This window comes from Chlorocebus sabaeus, chromosome 11, assembly GCF_047675955.1.
Source record: "Chlorocebus sabaeus isolate Y175 chromosome 11, mChlSab1.0.hap1, whole genome shotgun sequence".
Taxonomy (NCBI): domain Eukaryota; kingdom Metazoa; phylum Chordata; class Mammalia; order Primates; family Cercopithecidae; genus Chlorocebus; species Chlorocebus sabaeus.
In genome coordinates, this window is record NC_132914.1 from 101,307,945 (window position 1) to 101,331,556 (window position 23,612).

The window sequence follows — 23,612 nt, forward strand, 5'->3', positions numbered from 1 at the left end:
CATTGCACCTGGCTCTATTAAATAAATGTTCAAAGCTTTTTTATTTTGTGAGTCTAGGTCTTATCAACTTTTGAGTGACATGCTCAAGTCTCCCACCGTGATTGTGGATTCGTGTTTTGTTTCTTGTATATCTAATTTTCAACTTGTGTACACTGTTTTGTTGTAGATTTATTTTTTGTAAATGGGGCTAATAGCCAGTATGAACTGGATAGCATACTGGCTGATGTCCATTCTCAACAGTTTAAGCCTATTCCACATTAGTTTAAGATAGTTTTAATATTATCCTTGATTTTCATCACTTATACTTAGATTTGGGGTTCTTGTATTTTGTTTCCTCTGTATTCCTGCCCCCACCATCAACCCTGACCAGACTTTGTCTTATAATAGGGCAGTTTTATTCTGCCCTTGTGTTTTGTGTTTTCCATCTACTCTGCTTTGTTGCCCTTCCTCCCTTTTCTTGCCTATGCCAGATTTTTTGCTAAGTTGTGATGATGGAAAACATTTGCATATGTATATGTATATGAGTGTTCGTGTACGTGCATGTTTATACATCTGTGTCTGTGTGTGTGTATATATATATGTTTATGTAATTTTTATTTCCTGTTCTGTGAACTGTCAGTTTCTATCTTTTTATCTGTGTCTATTGTGTGAGTGGTCATTATCTTGGTTTTTAGGAAAATTTGACCTTTTTTCCTGCAACGTGTGCTAAACTTTTTAAGTTTGTCCTTTTTTCTTTTGACATTGTTTATGGTGGGGGTTTTTTGTTTTTTGTGTTTTTTTGAGATGGAGTTTCACTCTGTCACCCAGGCTGGACTGTAGCCGTGTGATCTCAGCTCACTGCAACCTCCACCACCCGGGTTCAAGTGATTCTCCTGCCTCAGCCTCCTGAGTAGCTGAGATTACAGGCGCCCGCAACCACGCCCAGCTAATTTTTGTATTTTTAGTAGAGACAGGGTTTCACCATGTTGGCCAGGCTGGTCTTGAACTCCTAACCTCAGGTGATCCACCCCCCTCGGCCTCCCAAACTGCCGAGATTACAGGTGTGAACCACTGCGTCTGGCCCTGGCCGGTTTTTTTTTTTTTTAAACTATCTTATTAACTGCTTTCTATATACTATACTTTGCTTTTTTCCCCATTTCTTTACTTTTCCCCTATTTATTATTTTTCTTTGACTGTTTCCCTATAGTGATCTGAGAATTATATGTGCTAATTTTGTGCATAGCTTAGTTGCTTGGAAATTAACACACATTTACAATGAAAATATCCTGTCAACCTTGGGAATAAATTACTGTCTTTATTTTAACATTCTTTTGCCTACCTCATTTTTCTGTATGTTCCATGTATTTTTGAATCTTAATCCAGGTTATGATAAATTTTAAAAATTAACTTGGTAGTAAATTTTTCTTAGTGGTTATTTAGATCTCATAACCACAGATTTCAACATCAGTTTAGATGTAACCACAAATTACTACCATTTCTCTTATTCAAAGTATTATTTGTTTATTATTTATTTATTTATTTTGAGACGGAGTCTCGCTCTGTCACCCAGGCTGGAGTGCAGTGGTGTGATCTTGGCTCACTGCAAGCTCTGCCTCCCAGGTTCACGCCATTTTCCTGCCTCAGCCTCCCAAGTAGCTGGGGCTACAGGCGCGCCCACCACCATGCCTGGCTAACTTTTTGTATTTTTGTTAGTAGAGACTGGGTTTCACCGTATTAGCTAGGATGGTCTCGATCCCCTGACCTCGTGGTCCTCCTGCCTCAGCCTCCCAAAGTGCTGGGATTACAGGCATGAGCCACCACGCCAGGCCTATTCAAAGTATTATATTTCTTTTTCTTTTTCCTAGATAACATCCTAGAATTATTTTCCCCAAAACAATTATGTAGCTAAACTTTGAAGTTGTATATGTCCTGAAATGTTTTAATATTTGCCCTTACACTTGAATAATAATTTTGTAGGAAATAAATTTCTACAAAAGTCATTTTGCTCAAAACTTCAAAAACATCCATGAAACTTAGTGCCAGTTTCTAAAGTTAAAAACTATGTAGGACATTGCTATGACATTATGATGAAAATTTTAAAGGTTGCAAAGCAGTATTTTTAGTATGCCTCATTTATCCATATGTGTTTATCCATAGACAGAGGTGTCTTAAGGGATATTTACCAAAATATTTTCAATAGTGATTGTTCTGGTTATCTAGTACCATACAGTAAACTGCCCCAAAATTTAGTGATGCAGAATAATAACCATTTGATTATGTTCATGGATTCTGTGGGTCAGGAATTTAGATAGGCCACAGGAGGGATGGTTGGGCCCTCAGCTGAGAAGTCTTGAAGGGGTTACTTCTGTGCCTGATGCCTCAACTGCAATGGCTGAAGGACAGACTCAGCTGGTTCTGTCACCCTACATACCTGCATATGGCCATCCAGGTGGTAGTTTTATGGGAGTTGAACTTCTTACATGGTGGTTCAGGATTCCAAGAGTAAGTGTTCTACTTAAGCCATTTAGGCCTTCTGTGACGCAGCCTCAGAAGTCACATACCCTATTAATCAAAGCAATCACAAACCAGTCCAGAATCAAGGGAAGGGAACATAGACCCAACTTCCTGATGGGAAGAGTGTCAGAGGATTTGTAGCTATGTTTTAACACCAACAGTTGGCAAGTTGTCATTGATAAGAGTGTTGGCTAAATGATAACAGGAATTATTCTTAATCTCTTCTGCTCACTACTGAGCTCCAGAAGAGTGCCTGGTACATAGTAGTGTTTGATAAGTATGTATTGTATGAATGAGGTTTGGGGTTTTCTGCTCTCCTAATGCCTTTCTGTACTATATGAACTTTTCATAGTAAGCACATTTTATCTTTATAAATAGAAATAAAATGCAAAGAAAGGGTATATATTATCTGAATATTTTAATTTTTCCTATGATATTCTAGATATTTAAATGATTTTTATGAGTTGGAGCTACAGCATGGCTCTGGTGTTGTGGGTTGGAGCATTCCAGTGACTAAAGGGGTTGTGCCCTCTCCAAGAGAATCCCACACAGCTGTTATATATTGCAAAAAAGATTCTGGGAGTCCGAAAATGTATGTTTTTGGTGGAATGTGTGGTGCTCGCCTGGATGACCTATGGCAGCTTGACTTAGGTAAGTTTAACTTGATTCAGGCTCAGGAATAAGGCAAATTAAAAGATGCTTTGAAAAATATTATTGATTGCAGTATTTATTGAGTTGTACTTAGATTTATAACTAGCACTTGTGGCCCCAGGGACAGCTGATATGTGATATGAATGGTTGCTGATAAACCAGATTGAGAAAATGAATGTTTGGTTTATGATAGTAACTCTCTTGTGCGTTCTGTAAACAGGGTTACCGTATGTCCTGGTTTACCTGGGATGATTCTGGTTTATGCTTATTGTCTTGTGTAATTATCAATAGTACAATATTCCCTTTCACTCTGAAAAATGTCCTGTACAGGATGATAACTTTATATGGTTACCTTATCTACAGGAAATGTAGCATTAACAATGTTATTCGTGGTCAGTAGAAAACCCTTAAGTAGTTCTCTCTAAAGGGATCTTAGGAATGAATGATTGGAGGGTAGTGTGCCTCTCACCTTTGACTATCTTCTGTCCAGTGTACTCTTACTTTAAATGATAAAATCTCTAATATTCTTAATTCAAAATTGGTGGTACCCTAAGCACACTTATTTATTACAAATACAGTCATCCCTCGGTATCTGTGGAGGATTTATTCAGGACCTCCTGAATACCATGGATATCCTGGATACCAAAATCCATGGATGCTCAAGTCCCTGATATAAAGTGGTGTAATATTTGCATATTCTCCCATATACTTTAAATCATCTCCACTTGAGATTACTTATAACACCTAATACAATGTAAATACTATATAAATGGTTGTTATACTGTATTGTTTAGGGAATAATGACAAAAAGAAAACATATTCAGTGCAACCAAAGTTTTTTGTGAATATTTTCAATCTGTGGTTAATTGAATCCGTTGATGCAGGACCCATGGATACAGAGGGCTAACTGTACTAACATTAAGTATAAATAGATTTCTGATTGGCAGTTTATGTAAGCTGGAAATGTTTAAGATAATGTTCAAATAATTGTTTTAAAATACTTTGTTTCATTTTGGTAAGTCCTTGTTTTATTTTTTGAAATTATGCAAGTTGAGGTAATTTACTGTTGTTAGATCAAGTTGCTAATATAATTGTTTTTACTTTTAGAAACTATGTCATGGTCAAAACCAGAAACTAAAGGGACAGTGCCACTTCCACGAAGCCTTCATACAGCCAGTGTTATAGGAAACAAGTATGGTGGTTTTTTGTATTTTGCTTCTGTTTTTTTTTTTTTAAAAAAAAAACAACTTAAGAAGCACACAAAGAAAGTAATGCTAGTAGTTTCTTAGAAATAGATTATGAAGCTTAATAAAGTTTGATTGTGCTTACTGGAGCTAACACAATTTGTCTGTAGAAGCAAAAATACTTAATATGCCATTTTCTTATGCTCTCTCTTTAACTTCTTTGCATTCCTTATAATGCCTTGCCCAGAGTAGGCTTTATGTAAGTGTAAACCTGGGTGTTGCCAAACTAATCACCTAACTCACTGTTTCCTTTTTCATATTTTTGGTATTGCTTCATTTGTACTGAGGCACATGCTCTTAATGATTATGCTTTAGATGGCAATATAGAGTTGATGGTTAGAATACAAACTCTGTAACTAGATGGCCTAAATTCAAGACTCAGCTTTGGCACTTGTCCTGTATGACCTGGGGCAAGAAAATTTAATATGTTTGTACCTCACTTTCCTTAAGTATACAATGTGGATTAAAGTAAAACCTACTTGACAAGGCTGTAATGAAGACTAAATGAATTAATACATATGAAATGCTTAGAACAGTTTCTGGTATGAAGTGAGCACTCCATAAATGTTGGCTATTACTACCATCAACAAATTCCCTTATTTGTGCAACATTGTGCCACAATTAGGAGTACTGTTTAATCAGAATTTAATGAAATAGTTACTATTTCAGGGATTCTACCATAAATGTAATATTTTAGGAAATGATTGTTGTAATTTAGAACCTAGTTTGTTTTTTTTTTAATAAACTTAAAACCAAACAGGATGTTCTTTACATTTAAACAAAATCTTATACATTTTTATACATTTTTTTAACTGAAGAGCCATTTTATAAAATGTAATTTTCCATTGAAACGCCAACATATAAAATGGATTTTAAAAATTAGAGCTCTGGCCGGGCATGGTGGCTCACACCTATAATCCCAGCACTTTGGAAGGCCAAGGTGGAAGGATGGCCTGAGCCCAGGAGGTTGAGTTTGCAGTGGACCATTATCATGCCACTGCAGTCTAGCCTGGGCAATAGGACAAGATCCTGTCTCAAAAAAAAAAAAAAAAAAAAAAAATCTCTGATTGGCATAAAAAGAAAAATAGATCTCTGGTTGACATCAGGTCACATGGGCCCTGATTTCTGCCTGATGAGCCTTTCTCTTCCAGCAACCATCAGGCTTGTCTTAAGAACTCCTAGGGCCCTAAAGGAACACAGTTTAAAGTTTTTTGTTTAAGTGATATCAATGACCAAAGTTACATGAAATTTAATCCTCTTTGGTTACTATATGCATACAATTTTAAATTTGACTTTGGATGTCATAGATCAATTGAGTATCTTTCTGACTGAGGTACCCTTAGTATATTATAGGCAATATTGATTTTTAAATATATTATAATCAAAATATTCTTCACTTTAAGTAACTTGCCAGAGAGAAACAATTGTGATTCTGTATTGCTTCATAAAATTGTAAACTCTTGAAAGAAGACCACTTTATTCATCTTCTTATTCCCATTACCTTGACAATGGTAAGTGAATGAATAGTTCTGAAGCTCTGACTCAACTGATAGGAGAGTTTTCTGTTCTTCGCACTTCAAATCCAACAAGTAAAATGAAATAAGCTACTTTATGTTTTTGTTTTGTTGTTGCTCAGGATGTACATTTTTGGTGGATGGGTCCCACATAAGGGGGAAAATACTGAGACTTCACCTCATGATTGTGAATGGAGATGTACCAGTTCATTTTCTTACCTAAATCTGGGTAAGTTTTTTAAGAGTTACTCATTGAATTAAACTTTATTAATAAGGTAATTTTTGTAATTTTGTTAAGAACAAAAGATTAGTCATGGATATTTCTATCTCTTCAGATACAACAGAGTGGACCACCCTAGTATCAGATTCTCAGGAAGATAAAAAAAATTCAAGACCAAGACCAAGAGCTGGCCACTGCGCTGTTGCAATTGGCACTCGATTGTATTTTTGGAGTGGAAGAGATGGCTACAAAAAAGCACTGAATAGTCAAGTTTGCTGCAAGGATCTTTGGTATCTTGATACTGGTAGGTAAGAATAGTTAACAAATAAACTTTTTCCTTTAGGTAAGCACTCAAATGTCTGCCTTTTGAGACTTACTGTAAATGCTACTACCTCTGTTTCCCATAATTAAGTATGAATAGAAGAAACAATATGTGTAGTTATTCTCCACTCCTGAGAAGTATATAATTATCCTCTCCTTGAGTGTAGACTGGATTTAAAGACTCCTTTGCAAAGAATAGAGTATGGAAAGGGAAAATAGTAGCTTTACAGAAACCTGGCAAGCAGGAGAAACCTGGCAAGTACTACCTTAATCAAGTGATCAAAGTTAATATCACTAGTGATAAGTCAAGTTAGTATCATTTACTCCCTAATATCATGTGATAAGTAAAAGTACCTCGGTGGTATTCCCAAATCCATAATCTCAGTCTAACTATGAGAAAATATCAGACAAGCCCAAATTGAGGGACATTCTAGATCTTCTACAAAGAATATGTGAGCAGTACTATTCAGAAGTTTCAAAGCGAAGGAAAACAAGGAAAGACTAAGAAATAATCAAAAAGTGGAGGAGACAAAGGAGACATTACAGCTGAATGTGATGTTGTATTCTGGATTGGATCCTGGAACAAAAAAAGACATTAATTGAAAAACTGGTGAAATCTGAGTTGTCTATAGTTGAGTTAATAGTATTACACCAATAATTTCTTAGTTTTAACAAATGTGCTTATATTAGGGGAAGCTGGAGAAAAGGGAAAACTGGGGCCAGGGGGTTATGGCAATGCTGTACTATCTTTGCAACTTTTCTGCAAACCTAAAATTATTTTAAAATAAAAGGTTTTTAAAAAATAGAGACTGGGTGCAGTGGCTCACACCTGTAATCCTAGCACTTTGGGAAGCTGAGGCAGGAGGATTACTTGGGGCCATGAGTTCAAGACAAGCCTGGGCAACATAGTGAGATCCCCATCTCTATCAAACAAAAAATTAGCCAGGTACAGTGGCTCATGCCTATAGTCCCAGCTTCTTGGGAGGCTGAGGCAAGAGGATCACTTGAGCCCAGGAGTCTGAGTCTACCTGCAGTGAGCTCTGATTGTTCCACTGCACTCCAGCCTGGGTGTCAGAGCAAGACCCCATCTCTAAAGGGGGAAAAAAATTATTAGAGCACCGCAATTTTTAAAAATGTGTACCTCACATCAATTTTTAATAAATATTGATTGACAGCTGTGTAGCAGGAATTGTTCTAAATGCTGAGAATATAGCAGCAGACAAGGCTGATAGTGCCCCTGCTCTCACAAAGAACTTACATTCTGAGGGGGTACGACAACAAGGAGACAATGAGCAATAGTGAAACAGATTAACAAAATAAGTTCAGTTTCTGTTAATCATGTGAATACATGAGATAGTGGTGTTAGGTATTGGGCACAGGAGTGGTGGCTGCTTCAGGCTGGGTAGTCAAAAAATGCTTCTGTGATGAGATGACGTGGGATGTTATTCGAATGGTGAGAAGGAGATACCCACATAAAAAGGCCAGAGAAACCACTGCAGGAAGAGGGAACAGCACATACAAGGAGTCTGAGATGGGAATACTTGGCATGTTTGGCAACAGATTTGAACTGGGTAAACAAAGAGGAAAGTGTAGGAATGGAGGTTAGAGAGATGACCACAGGACATAGGGCCTTGAATGTGGTGGTAGAATTTCTAAGTTATTTTTGAAGTGCAGCAGGAAGTTATGTGTAAGTTTGAAGGAGAGATGTGACACATTCTGATGTACATTTTGAAATGGTCACTGGCAGTTGTATGGAAAATGAATTCTAGGTGCACACTGCAAGACAAGTTAGAGATCTCTTGCAGTAGTCAAAAAAGTGTTTTAGACTATAGTGGTGACAATGGAGGAGGAAAGGACTGCATAAATTCAGGATACATTTTGGAGTTCTTATTGACAGAACCGGATGATAATTTGTGTGGCAAGCGACAGAATGGAGGATGAAGTTTTTAGCTTGAATTTTACTGAGATAGAGAAGACTGAGAGAAAACAACATTGTGGAGAAAATCAAGAGTTCCATTTAGACCATGCTAAATTTGAAATAAGATCAAGCAGGCATTTGAATGAATAGATGAATCTAGTGGCCATTAGAGAAATTAGATCTGGAGATGTAATATGTGATGTTACATGAGAAAAATAGATTATAAAACATGTAATGACTCCAGTATTTTCAAAATTATAAATAGAAAACTTGGAAGGACACACACCAAAGCATTATCTGAGAGCTGAGATTATACATTTTCTTCAAAGCTTTTCTGTCATTACTTGTCTGTATTTTCCACAGTAGCATGTATTGTTTTTGTAATGTAAAAAGAGTTTAGGCCGGGCGCGAGGTGGCTCAAGCCTGTAATCCCAGCACTTTGGGAGGCCGAGACGGGCGGATCACGAGGTCAGGAGATCAAGACCGTCCTGGCTAACATGGTGAAACCCCGTCTCTACTAAAAAATACAAAAAACTAGCCGGGCGTGGTGGCGGGTGCCTTTGTTCCAGCTACTCTGGAGGCTGAGGCAGGAGAATGGCATGAACCCAGGAGGCAGAGCTTACAGTGAGCTGAGATCCGGCGGCTGCACTCCAGCCTGGGCGACAGAGCAAGACTCCGTCTTAAAAAAAAAAAAAAAAAAAAAAAAATGAGTTTAATTTTAAAAGTAAGATACTTGAAAAAATAATGAAACAATTAAGAGAGTAAATGCTTCCTATGAAAGAAGCACGTACTAGCAAGCAAGAAAAAAAGACAGAAAATTGAACTTACTGGTTCATGTTTGAAATTGGAAATTATTAACTGAAGTCTAAGGATAAGCTTCAGTCTCTGAAATTGGATGAAAAAAAGTGTATGAATTTTCTTTGTAGGGATTATATCACTTTGAGCAGATTCTCTAAGGGATCTATGACTTAAAAAGATTAAAAAAATTGGATTTGAATGGCCTGTTTTTCTATAAACCTTTTCATAATAAGCTTTAGATATCAGTATTATTCTAAAAGTAATCATGGCCACGATCATAAGAGCAAAATATAGATTTTGCTTTTCCTCTTGATAAGTTAGCATCAGTTTTGGTGGAAGAGGGGGCTTATCTTGTTTTGTTTTGTTTTGTTTTTCACTTTTAGTTAAACTTTGTGCATTTGATAGCATGTAAAAGAGTAATAGAATTCCATGAGGCTTTCTATGAAAAATCACAGTTCTTTGCTCGCACCTTTCCTCATTTTACTTGCTTTACAAGCATTTGTTTGTTCTTAACTCTGTTAAATGATTCTTTAGGTATTAACTTCCATATCTCTATATCACATACTTATATTATTGCTTTGATATATATTTTTTTTCATTTAGACAATAATGTGCTCACTTTCTGCTATGAAAGTTGAGGATTTATCTCTTCCTCCCACCATTCCTTTTTTTTTTTTTTGAGATGGAGTCTCACTTTGCCACCCGAGCTGGAGTGCAGTGATATGATCTCGGCTCACTGCAACCCCCACCTCCCAGGTTCAAGTGATTCTCCTGCCTCAGCCTTCCAAGTAGCTGGGATTACAGGTGCCAGCCACCACGCCTGGCTAATTTTTGTATTTTTAGTAGAGACAGGGTTTCCCCATGTTGGCCAGGCTGGTCTTGAACTCCTGATCTCAGGTGATCCGCTCACCTCGGCCTCCCAAAGTGCTGGGATTACAGGCCTGAACCACCATGCCCAGCTGGTAGTATAAGTCTTGATAAGGGGGTATTAATTTCAGAGAAGTTATGCTTTTATAAAATATCATGTCCAAGTTATCTTTGCTAACATTAACAGAATTGCTAACATGTATGCTGTTGGCTGAAAATTGGCTCATAAAATTAAAGAATATTAGAACTTCTAAGAAAGATAAAATAATGTAGCTTTAATACTTGGCTCCCCTTGCCTCTCCCCAGCCTCCCTCAAAAAAAACTCCTTCTAGGATTCCCAGCTTCCCCCAGAAAAACTCCTTCTAGGATTAAACACATTTCCGAATCTGATGACTCAAATAGTTTGGTAGTTTTGTACTGGATTGTTTTGTTTATAGATATATTTGTCCAAGAAAATAAATAAATAAATAGAATAAGAACCCCAAACTATTTTTATTTGACCTACTATAGCTGCGTTTATCTGAGTAAACTTTCCCTGTCTTGGTAAGCAGATGAAATGTTCATTGCTGATGTTTTCAAAGCTCCAGTCCAAACAAACTATATCAGCAAACCATTTATATACTGGAAACTTAAATGTATAATATCTTTATTGTTCTATAGAGAAACCACCAGCACCATCTCAAGTACAGCTGATCAAAGCCACTACCAACTCCTTTCATGTCAAATGGGATGAAGTGTCTACAGTTGAGGGCTATCTTTTGCAGTTGAGTACGGACTTGCCATACCAAGCTGCATCATCAGATTCTTCAGCAGCACCAAATATGCAAGGTAACATAATTTTCATGCTTAAAGTATGTGTGCTCACATGCTTTTAAAAATATATACTGCAGGCGAGGCATGGTGGCTCACGCCTGTAATCCCAGCACTTTGGGAGGCTGAGGCAGGTGGATCACCTGAGGTCAGGAGTTTGAGACCAGTCTGGTAAACATGGTAAAACCCCATCTCTACTAAAAATACAAAAATTAGCTGGGTATGGTGGTACATACCTGTAATCCCAGCTACTCGGGAGGCTGAAGCAAAAGAATCACTTGAACCCAGGAGGTGAAGGTTGCGGTGAGCTGAGATCATGCCACTGCACTCCAGCCTGGGCAACAGGCGAGACTCTGTCTTAAAAAAAAAAAAAAAAATACACACACACACACGCACGCACACATATACTGCAGTATGTATATGTGTGTGTGTGGGGGGGGTGTTTGGGTGTATACATATAGATATGTAGAATATCTGCATAAAAGTCTGTGATTAGGTTTGGTTTAAGAAATTTTATGGCATTAGGTCCATGCCTGATAATACATTGTATTTCAGTTCTGAAACTTGGCCGTCTTACCATTATGATGTAGTAGAATACATAGAAACGTAGGATAGATTGTGTTTTCTGCAGTTCATTTTTATGTACTTTCCTAATTTGACATATTACTTGACTTCAGCAGATTGGCTTTAATTTGCTTTCATAAATATCTCAGCTTTTTCAAAAGTATTTTTAACTAAATAGGCCTTGGAAGTAAAAGCAAACACAAATTTTGCACATTTTTCCAGAGAGAATTTCAGTCAACTTAAGCAAACTATTAAGAAAACATATAACCTTTGGTAAAGATACTACTTTTTAAACTTTAATATGTAACTTTAAAAATATTTAATTATATTTTATTGAAGCTAATTAAGAGCATATCAGTCTGAACCTTTCTCATTCCTACAGGAGTCAGGATGGACCCTCACAGACAAGGCAGTAATAACATCGTTCCTAACAGTGTAAGTAAAAAAGTGTATGAAGGTAATTGGATGTTTATGGTTATAGTTTCAATTTTTATTCAGATTTTTAGCATACTACTACTCTAGAAGAGGGGTCCTTAATCCTGCCTGCACTTGAGAGTTATCTCTGAGCTAAACAAGCAAACAAACAAACACACACAGATTCCCAAGCTCTTCCTCAAATCTAGTGAAGCAGAATCTTTAGGAAAATGCCCAGGCAGCTCTGTTTTTAAAGAAAGCTTCACAGATCACTGTGACAGAAGCCTGAATTGAAAACCCCAGGCCAAGAGAAGCGTAGCTGCATTACACAGAGCATCAGACTAATTCAATGTAATATGTACTTACGTGTCTATATTTTGCCATTTCTAAATGTCACACAGACATCTAAAGATGTACTTTAAAAATATGTATAAAATATTTTCTTTACTGTGTATTTTGTTTACTGAAAAATATCAGTTACTAAATTGAACACTTGTGAGGTTATTTCTTGTTTATGAAGTACATCACAGTAGGTCTTGGTAGAGAGTAATGAATATGCTTACTAAGATTATTTTTATTTGGTAAACTGCCATCTACCTCAGTAGACTTTTTTCAAGGAAAATGATGTAGGTATTGACTAATATGTTCTGAGTATGACTGAAGACCAGTAAAGGCATAGGTCTGGAAGTATATCATGTCATACTTATAGTATGTCAGGAAGGTGTTATTACAAGTAAAGCTCATACAGTTTGTAAGTAGCCTGTCATATTAGACATAATATTTCTGTTATATGTAGTCATATGTTATATGTTAATTATATACTATGTATGTATATATATGTGTGTGTGTGTGTCACAAATTTAGATGATACTGTAAAGTTTATGATGAAGAGCAGTAGTTTCCTACCCTGTCCCTACCTGCTCTTGATTTCTGTTCCCTAGAAGCAACTACTTTAAACTATTGTAGCTTTCTTTTAGTATCTAACTATGTGCAGTTGTCCTGTATCTGCAGGGCATTGGTTTCAGGACCCACCCCCCCACAGTCCCCTCAATATTCAAGTCTTGTAGTTGGCCCTGTGGAACGTGCAAATGCAAAAATTCGGCCCTCTGTATCCACAGTTTTTGCATCCTGCGAATACTGTATTTTCCATACGTGTTTGGTTGAGGACGTGGAACCCACAGATATGGAGCACCAATTGTATTTCTTAAAAATAATCCATGGCCAGGCGCGGTGGCTCACACCTGTAATCCCAGCACTTTGGGAGGCCGAGGTGGGCAGATCACGAGGTCAGGAGATTGAGACCATCCTGACTAACATGGTGAAACCCCGTCTTTACTAAAAAAAAATACAAAAAATTAGCCAGGCACGGTGGCGGGCACCTCTAGTCCCAGCTACTTGGGGGACTGAGGCAGGAGAATGGCGTGAACCCAAAAGGCGGAGCTTGCAGTGAACCGAGGTTGCGCCACTGCACTCCAGCCTGGGAGACAGAGCAAGACCTTGTCTCAAAAAACAAATAAATAAATAATAATCCACATAGAAATGGACCCTCACAGTTCAAACTCATGTTGTTGAAGGTTCTACTTTTAGATCAATTGTCTTCAATAATGAAAGATGACAATTTTAATGATCTCTTACAATTCTGCCTCATCCCCTCCTTTCCTGTTCCCACCTCCTTCACATATTTTTAGTAGAATTATGGCTTGATGTTTACACTCTGATGGTGAAACAGTTGCAGGTGAGCCATGTAGTGTGCTATGAGAATTACTCCTTTTTCATGCAACTTTGTTTTTCCTGGCATTAACTGCCTCACTTTTTCACTTGCTTAGTTTTCTTCTTCTCTATCATTAATTTATAATCAAATTTTCCAAAAAGTTATAAAACTGAAGATATTTGGACATAAAGGTAGTTTCTTTTTTCCACCCTTGGAACAATTCCTCCTGGAGCCCCCTGTCCTCAGGTACTGGTTCTTCTCTAGGCCTGCTGCACAGCTGTCACCTTAGAACTACCTTCTCTGTTTCATAATAGGAATTTATCTCTTTCCTGTGTTACAGCCCATATTTCTTGACCTTATTTCTTCCTCTTTCTTTGTGTTTTCCTTTATTTTGTTGCAACCCCCTGAGAAGTGGGCTTATGAAAGGTAAACTTTTTGAGATCTTGCATATCTGAAAATGTCTTTAGCGTATTTAACTGATAGTTTGGCTGGCTTATAGAATCCTATATTGGAAGTTTTTCCCTCAAAAATTGGTAGGAATTTTTGTAGTGTCTTTTTTTTAATTTATTTATTATTATTAAACTTCAAGTTGTAGGGTACATGTGCACAACGTGCAGGTTTGCTACATATGTATACTTGTGCCATGTTGGTGTGCTGCACCCATCAACTCGTCATTTACATCAGGTATAACTCCCAATGCAATCCCTCCCCCCTCCCCCCTCCCCATGATAGGCCCCGGTGTGTGATGTTCCCCTTCCCGAGTCCAAGTGATCTCATTGTTCAGTTCCCGCCTATGAGTGAGAACATGCGGTGTTTGGTTTTCTGTTCTTGTGATAGTTTGCTGAGAATGATGGTTTCCAGCTGCATCCATGTCCCTACAAAGGACACAAACTCATCCTTTTTTATGGCTGCATAGTATTCCATGGTGTATATGTGCCACATTCTCTTAATCCAATCTGTCACTGATGGACATTTGGGTTGATTCCAAGTCTTTGCTATTGTGAATAGTGCTGCAATAAACATACGTGTGCATGTGTCTTTATAGCAGCATAATTTATAATCCTTTGGGTATATACCTAGTAATGGGATGGCTGGGTCATATGGTACATCTAGTTCTAGATCCTTGAGGAATCGCCATACTGTTTTCCATAATGGTTGAACTAGTTTACAATCCCACCAACAGTGTAAAAGTGTTCCTATTTCTCCACATCCTCTCCAGCACCTGTTGTTTCCTGACTTTTTAATGATCGCCATTCTAACTGGTGTGAGATGGTATCTCATTGTGGTTTTGATTTGCATTTCTCTGATGGCCAGTGATGATGAGCATTTTTTCATGTGTCTGTTGGCTGTATGAATGTCTTCTTTTGAGAAATGTCTGTTCATATCCTTTGCCCACTTTTTGATGGGGTTGTTTGTTTTTTTCTTGTAAATTTGTTGGAGTTCTTTGTAGGTTCTGGATATTAGCCCTTTGTCAGATGAGTAGATTGCAAAAATTTTCTCCCATTCTGTAGGTTGCCTGTTCACTCTGATGGTAGTTTCTTTTGCTGTGCAGAAGCTCTTTAGTTTAATGAGATCCCATTTGTCAATTTTGGCTTTTGCTGCCGTTGCTTTTGGTGTTTTAGACATGAAGTCTTTGCCCATGCCTATGTCCTGAATGGTACTACCTAGGTTTTCCTCTAGGATTTTTATGGTATTAGGTCTAACATTTAAGTCTCTAATCCATCTTGAATTAATTTTCGTATAAGGAGTAAGGAAAGGATCCAGTTTCAGCTTTCTACTTATGGCTAGCCAATTTTCCCAGCACCATTTATTAAATAGGGAATCCTTTCCCCATTTCTTGTTTCTCTCAGGTTTGTCAAAGATCAGATGGCTGTAGATGTGTGGTATTATTTCTGAGGACTCTGTTCTGTTCCATTGGTCTATATCTCTGTTTTGGTACCAGTACCATGCTGTTTTGGTGACTGTAGCCTTGTAGTATAGTTTGAAGTCAGGTAGCGTGATGCCTCCAGCTTTGTTCTTTTGACTTAGGATTGTCTTGGAGATGCGGGCCCTTTTTTGGTTCCATATGAACTTTAAAGCAGTTTTTTCCAATTCTGTGAAGAAGCTCATTGGTAGCTTGATGGGGATGGCATTGAATCTATAAATTACCTTGGGCAGTATGGCCATTTTCACGATATTGATTCTTCCTATCCATGAGCATGGTATGTTCTTCCATTTGTTTGTGTCCTCTTTTATTTCACTGAGCAGTGGTTTGTAGTTCTCCTTGAAGAGGTCCTTTACATCCCTTGTAAGTTGGATTCCTAGGTATTTTATTCTCTTTGAAGCAATTGTGAATGGAAGTTCATTCCTGATTTGGCTCTCTGTTTGACTGTCACTGGTGTATAAGAATGCTTGTGATTTTTGCACATTAATTTTGTATCCTGAGACTTTGCTGAAGTTGCTTATCAGCTTAAGGAGATTTTGGGCTGAGACAATGGGGTTTTCTAAATATACAATCATGTCGTCTGCAAACAGGGCCAATTTGACTTCTTCTTTTCCTAACTGAATCCCCTTGATTTCTTTCTCTTGCCTGATTGCCCTAGCCAGAACTTCCAACACTATGTTGAATAGGAGTGGTGAGAGAGGGCATCCCTGTCTTGTGCCAGTTTTCAAAGGGAATTTTTCCAGTTTTTGCCCATTCAGTATGATATTGGCTGTGGGTTTGTCATAAATAGCTCTTATGATTTTGAGGTACGTTCCATCAATACCGAATTTATTGAGCGTTTTTAGCATGAAGGGCTGTTGAATTTTGTCAAAAGCCTTTTCTGCATCTATTGAGATAATGATGTGGTTCTTGTCTTTGGTTCTGTTTATATGCTGGATTATGTTTATTGATTTGCGAATGTTGAACCAGCCTTGCATCCCAGGGATGAAGCCCACTTGATCATGGTGGATAAGCTTTTTGATGTGCTGCTGAATCCGGTTTGCCAGTATTTTATTGAGGATTTTTGCATCGATGTTCATCAGGGATATTGGTCTAAAATTCTCTTTTTTTGTTGTGTCTCTGCCAGGCTTTGGTATCAGGATGATGTTGGCCTCATAAAATGAGTTAGGGAGGATTCCCTCTTTTTCTATTGATTGGGATAGTTTCAGAAGGAATGGTACCAGCTCCTCCTTGTACCTCTGGTAGAATTCAGCTGTGAATCCATCTGGTCCTGGACTTTTTTTGGTTGGTAGGCTATTAATTATTGCCTCAATTTCAGAGCCTACTATTGGTCTATTCAGGGATTCAACTTCTTCCTGGTTTATCTTGGAAGAGTGTAAGTGTCCAGGAAATTATCCATTTCTTCTAGATTTTCCAGTTTATTTGTGTAGAGGTGTTTATAGTATTCTCTGATGGTAGTTTGTATTTCTGTGGGGTCGGTGGTGATATCCCCTTTATCATTTTTAATTGCGTCGATTTGATTCTTCTCTCTTTTCTTCTTTATTAGTCTTGCTAGTGGTCTGTCAATTTTGTTGATCTTTTGAAAAAACCAACTCCTGGATTCATTGATTTTTTGGAGGGTTTTTTGTGTCTCTATCTCCTTCAGTTCTGCTCTGATCTTAGTTATTTCTTGCCTTCTGCTAGCTTTCGAATGTGTTTGCTCTTGCTTCTCTAGTTCTTTTAATTGCGATGTTAGAGTGTCAATTTTAGATCTTTCCTGCTTTCTCTTGTGGGCATTTAGTGCTATAAATTTCCCTCTACACACTGCTTTAAATGTGTCCCAGAGATTCTGGTATGTTGTATCTTTGTTCTCATTGGTTTCAAAGAACATCTTTATTTCTGCCTTCATTTCGTTATGTACCCAGTAGTCATTCAGGAGCAGGTTGTTCAGTTTCCATGTAGTTGAGCGGTTTTGATTGAGTTTCTTAGTCCTGAGTTCTAATTTGATTGCACTGTGGTCTGAGAGACAGTTTGTTATAATTTCTGTTCTTGTACATTTGCTGAGGAGTGCTTTACTTCCAATTACGTGGTCAATTTTGGAGTAAGTACGATGTGGTGCTGAGAAGAATGTATATTCTGTTGATTTGGGGTGGAGAGTTCTATAGATGTCTATTAGGTCTGCTTGCTGCAGAGATGAGTTCAATTCCTGGATATCCTTGTTAACTTTCTGTCTCGTTGATCTGTCTAATGTTGACAGTGGAGTGTTGAAGTCTCCCATTATTATTGTATGGGAGTCTAAGTCTCTTTGTAAGTCTCTAAGGACTTGCTTTATGAATCTGGGTGCTCCTGTATTGGGTGCATATATATTTAGGATAGTTAGCTCTTCCTGTTGAATTGATCCCTTTACCATTATGTAATGGCCTTCTTTGTCTCTTTTGATCTTTGATGGTTTAAAGTCTGTTTTATCAGAGACTAGTATTGCAACCCCCGCTTTTTTTTGTTCTCCATTTGCTTGGTAAATCTTCCTCCATCCCTTTATTTTGAGCCTATGTATGTCTCTGCGTGTGAGATGGGTCTCCTGAATACAGCAGACTGATGGATCTTGACTCTTTATCCAGTTTGCCAGTCTGTGTCTTTTAATTGGAGCATTTAGTCCATTTACATTTAAGGTTAAGATTGTTATGTGTGAACTTGATCCTGCCATGATGATATTAACTGGTTATTTTGCTCGTTAGTTGATGCAGTTTCTTCCTAGCCTTGATGGTCTTTACATTTTGGCATGTTTTTGCAATGGCTGGTACCGGTTGTTCCTTTCCATGTTTAGTGCTTCCTTCAGGGTCTCTTGTAAGGCAGGCCTAGTGGTGACAAAATCTCTAAGCATTTGCTTATCTGTAAAGGATTTTATTTCTCCTTCACTTATGAAACTTAGTTTGGCTGGATATAAAATTCTGGGTTTAAAATTCTTTTCTTTAAGAATGTTGAATATTGGCCCCCACTCTCTTCTGGCTTGAAGAGTTTCTGCCGAGAGATCTGCTGTTAGTCTGATGGGCTTCCCTTTGTGGGTAACCCGACCTTTCTCTCTGGCTGCCCTTAAGATTTTTTCCTTCATTTCAACTTTGGTGAATCTGGCAATTATGTGTCTTGGAGTTGCTCTTCTCGAGGAGTATCTTTGTGGCGTTCTCTGTATTTCCTGGATTTGAATGTTGGCCTGCCCTACTAGGTTGGGGAAGTTCTCCTGGATGATATCCTGAAGAGTGTTTTCCAACTTGGTTCCATTTTCCCCCTCACTTTCAGGTACCCCAATCAGACGTAGATTTGGTCTTTTTACATAATCCCATACTTCTTGCAGGCTTTGTTCATTTCTTTTTCTTCTTTTTTCTTTTGGTTTCTCTTCTCGCTTCATTTCATTCATTTGATCCTCCATCGCTGACATTCTTTCTTCCAGTTGATCGAGTCGGTTACTGAAGCTTGTGCATTTGTCACGTATTTCTCGTGCCATGGTTTTCATCTCTTTCATTTCGTTTGTGAGCTTCTCTGCATTAATTACTCTAGCCATCAATTCTTCCACTTTTTTTTCAAGATTTTTAGTTTCTTTGCGCTGGGTACGTAATTCCTCCTTTAGCTCTGAGAAATTTGATGGACTGAAGCCTTCTTCTCTCATGTCGTCAAAGTCATTCTCCATCCAGCTTTGATCTGTTGCTGGCGATGAGCTGTGCTCCTTTGCTGGGGGAGATGCGCTCTTATTTTTTGAATTTCCAGCTTTTCTGCCCTGCTTTTTCCCCATCTTTGTGGTTTTATCTGCCTCTGGTCTTTGATGATGGTGATGTACTGATGGGGTTTTGGTGTAGGTGTCCTTCCTGTTTGATAGCTTTCCTTCTAACAGTCAGGATCCTCAGCTGTAGGTTGTAGCTGTAGGAGATTGCTTGAGGTCCACTCCAGACCCTGTTTGCCTGGGTATCAGCAGCAGAGGCTGCAGAAGATAGAATATTTCTGAACAGCGAGTGTACCTGTCTGATTCTTGCTTTGAAAGCTTCCTCTCAGGGGTGTACTCCACCCTGTGAGGTGTGGGGTGTCAGACTGCCCCTAGTGGGGGATGTCTCCCAGTTAGGCTACTCAGGGGTCAGGGACCCACTTGAGCAGGGAGTCTGTCCCTTCTCAGATCTCAACCTCCGTGTTGGGAGATCCACTGCTCTCTTCAAAGCTGTCAGACAGAGTCGTTTGCGTCTGCAGAGCTGCTGCGTTTGTTATTGTTTACTGTGCCCTGTCCCCAGAGGTGGAGTCTACAGAGACAGGCAGGTTTCCTTGAGCTGCTGTGAGCTCCACCCAGTTCGAGCTTCCCAGCAGCTTTGTTTACCTACTTAAGCCTCAGCAATGGCGGGCGCCCCTCCCCCAGCCTCGCTGCTGCCTTGCCGGTAGATCACAGACTGCTGTGCTAGCAATGAGGGAGGCTCCGTGGGTGTGGGACCCTCCCGGCCAGGTGTGGGATATGATCTCCTGGTGTGCCTGTTTGCTTAAAGCGCAGTTTTGGGGTGGGAGTTACCCGATTTTCCAGGTGTTGTGTGTCTCAGTTCCCCTGGCTAGGAAAAGGGATTCCCTTCCCCCTTGCGCTTTCCAGGTGAGGCAATGCCTCGCCCTGCTTCAGCTCTCGCTGGTTGGGCTGCAGCAGCTGACCAGCACCAATCGTCTGGCACTCCCCAGTGAGATGAACCCAGTACCTCAGTTGAAAATGCAGAAATCACCGGTCTTCTGTGTCGCTCGCGCTGGGAGTTGGAGACTGGAGCTGTTCCTATTCGGCCATCTTGAAGAAAAGAATATTCTGTAGTGTCTTTTAGCATTCAGTGTTGCTATTGAAAAGTGTGATGCCGGCCGGGCGCGGTGGCTCAAGCCTGTAATCCCAGCACTTTGGGAGGCCGAGACGGGCGGATCACGAGGTCAGGAGATCGAGACCATCCTGGCTAACACAGTGAAACCCCGTCTCTACTAAAAAATACAAAAAACTAGCTGGGCGAGGTGGCGGGCGCCTGTAGTCCCAGCTACTCAGGAGGCTGAGGCAGGAGAATGGTGTAAATCCGGGAGGCGGAGCTTGCAGTGAGCCGAGATCCGGCCACTGCACTCCAGCCTGGGCGACAGAGCGAGACTCTGCCTCAAAAAAAAAAAAAAAAAAAAAAGAAAAGTGTGATGCCATTTGGATTCCTGATCCTTTATATATTTATTACCTAATTTTTTATCTTTTTATCCCCAGTATTCTGAAATTTCAACAATGATGTGCCTTAGAGTGTATGTCTTCATTTGGTGTGCCTCACCCAGTGGACCCCATTGTTCTGGAAACTCATGACCTTCATTACTGATGATTTCCTCCCTCAAATTCTTTTCTTTTTTTTTTTTTTTATAAACTAGTCCTCTGATTTTGCTTTTTATCTTCTGTTTTCTCTGTCTATTCCAATGTTTACATTTTAAATATATCCAACCACATTTTTAATTTCTAAAAGCCTCATTTTCTTTATTTCTGTTATAGCACCCTATTCTTGTTTCATAAATATAATATCTTTCCTTCTCTCCTGAAGAATTATACTTTAAAACATTTTGGAGTTTTAGTCTGCTCTTTGTTATGTTTCTTTTTTTCAAGCTCCTTTTTATTTTTTAATGTGTTTTAATCTTGGACTTCCACATTAGAGGTTGTCATCAAGTGTCTGCTGATGCTTGGCTGTCCCTTTATGTTTAAAGTGAGGCTTTAAGAAAACCTGGAAGGCCTATGCATGTGGATGTGGCTTGTCGCTTAGTAAACCTCAACAAGAGTAAGTGGGCGGGGACCTACAAATGTCAATATCTGTGGGTCTTTTTTCTTAGACCAGTTAGTTTCCCCTAAGAATTCTCCAACCTCTTGCTTAAGGGTTATGAGCCTGGCTGTCAGAATCTGGGAGCTTAGTAAGGGGATTGGAGGGAAGGTATATTTCTGTTCAGCATTTAGACTTTCATTTAATTCCAATTTTCAGTATGGCGCCTCTCCCTATACTTGTATCATCTTCATACTTGTATCACTTGTGGGATACTGTAGCGTAGTCTAGAGACTCACATTTCAACCTTTCTACCTATTTTCCATCTTCAGCTAGAATGGAGGAGAGGAATTTCTCTGCCTTGGTATGCTGGAAGAGCAGAACTAGGGCTACAACACTTCTTAAACAGACTTCTGTGTGACAAGCTTCCAGCGTTTTCTTGTACTCTGCACCTCTGCCACCACTGACTGCCCTGGGCCCTGGGGCACAAACAGGCCACATCTTAGTGACTTTTCACTTAGGAGAAGGCTCTTAGCTCCAGCTGTTCTGTTTTACATCTTATTTACTATTCTCTCTTCTGCCATTCCCTTTTTTTCTTAAAAGGTTATAGCTTCATACTTTAAAAAATTCCTTTTTTGTCATTTGAATTGGGTTTTGGAGAAATCTCCTGAAGCAAATGTGTTTAATCTATCATGTTTAATGAAAACTCTCAGGATTTATTTATACTTGTTTTATAAAATTTCAGTTAGACTGAGTGTCTGATTTTAAGCAAAAAGCACATTCCAGATGTAAGGATTTTGAAATGAAATAAACCAAATTCGAATTCTAGCTGTTACTTACTGGCTACCTGACTGTAGGTTTGTAACTTAAGTTCTGTGAGTATCATTTTCTTCATCTATAATAGGGGTCAAGTTATCTTACTAATAGGATTCTTGTGAAGATTAAGTAAGATCCAGAGTGTATGGATATATATAGTACACTGTCTGCCATAATGCCTGGCATAGTTGTGGCTATCATCATCATCATCACTTATAAACAGTAGCACCACCAATTAAGGGCAAGCACAGGGCATATTATAGACAAGTATCCTCAGAGCCATGAGAAATTATGAGCTGACAATAAAAGTAGAGACAGAAAAGTAACAAAAAACAGGTAATTAGAAAGAACAACATTAGGGTATTTGAATGAAGCCAGGTCACTTTTATGGTTAGGTAGACCTGTAGGTATAATAACTGATATACACATTGATGACTTGAATTATCAAAACATTTTAAACGTAGCAGCTGGGTTCTGTGGCTCACACCTGTAATCCCAACATTTTGGGAGGCCAAGGTGGTAGATCCTTCAGCTCAGGAGTTCAAGAACAGCCTTGACAACATGGCAAAACCCCATCTCTACAAAATATAGAAAAATTAGCTGGGTATGCTGGTGTGTGCCTGTAGCCCCAGCTACTTGGGAGACTGAGGCAGGAGGATTGCTTGGCAGGTGGTGGCTGCCGTGAACTGTGATCGTGCCAGTGCAGTCCAGCCTGGTCAACAGAGCAAGATCCTGTCTCAAAAAAATAAAAAATAAAAATAATTTTTTTAGGTCAGGTACGGTAGCTCACTCTTGTAATCCCAGCACTTTGGGAGGCTGAGGTGGGTGGACCACCTGAGGTCAGGAGATCAAGACCAGCCTTTGCCAATATGGTGAAACCCCGTCTCTACTAAAAATACAAAAAATTAGCCAGGCATGGTGGTGGGTGCCTATAATCTCAGCTACTCAGGAGGCTAAGGCAGGAGAATCACTTGAACCTGGGAGGTGGAGGTTGCAGTGAGCTGAGATCGTACCATTGTACTCCAGCCTGGGCAACAAGAGCAGAACTCCATCTCAAAAATAATAATAATAGTAATAATTTTTTTAAAAAGTTTGAATGTATTTATTATAGTATGTTTAAGAAGGTTAAGAAAAATGTAATTAGGGAAATTGTTATCCAAAATACCTCATGCTATAGGATAATTATATGTATATGTATGAAATCTTTATATGGAAAACTCAGTCATATAGAGTAGTTTATTTGCTTGAAGATTCCATATAGCTGAGATTTTACTTTTGGAGTTATCATATTTTTAGGATACATGTCTGCCCTTTAAGAAAATTTGACCAGACCCAGTAGCTTTGTTCTCTCCTGTGTTATGTATGTATTTGCTTGTGATACTAGCTACCACTTATTAAAATGTAGATTTTTTTCCCTCAAAATATACTCTCCCTTTCCTCTTCAAAACGGATCTTTTGAATGTGGAGATTAAGTGAAAAGAAATTGTTTTCTTAGAAACTATTATAAAATTGAATAAAAATCCTGTAGAAATTAATAATGTAATTTTTAGGTGTTTTATATTCTGATAAAAAGTATTTAAATTGTAAATTATTT

At 38.7% G+C, this 23,612-nt stretch overlaps 1 protein-coding gene across 1 annotated transcript in view; it reads left to right on the forward strand.

Annotated features, from left to right (window-relative positions):
* The window catches only part of HCFC2 (host cell factor C2), a 53,622-nt gene that overhangs the window by 12,272 nt on the left and 17,738 nt on the right, over positions 1 to 23,612 (forward strand). Inside the window, exons 4-9 of the mRNA XM_008004463.3 lie at positions 2,936 to 3,144; positions 4,252 to 4,336; positions 6,025 to 6,131; positions 6,238 to 6,426; positions 10,687 to 10,854; positions 11,783 to 11,835. Coding sequence (XP_008002654.1) covers positions 2,936 to 3,144; positions 4,252 to 4,336; positions 6,025 to 6,131; positions 6,238 to 6,426; positions 10,687 to 10,854; positions 11,783 to 11,835 — 811 coding nt within the window. The remainder of the gene's footprint in view (positions 1 to 2,935; positions 3,145 to 4,251; positions 4,337 to 6,024; positions 6,132 to 6,237; positions 6,427 to 10,686; positions 10,855 to 11,782; positions 11,836 to 23,612) is intronic.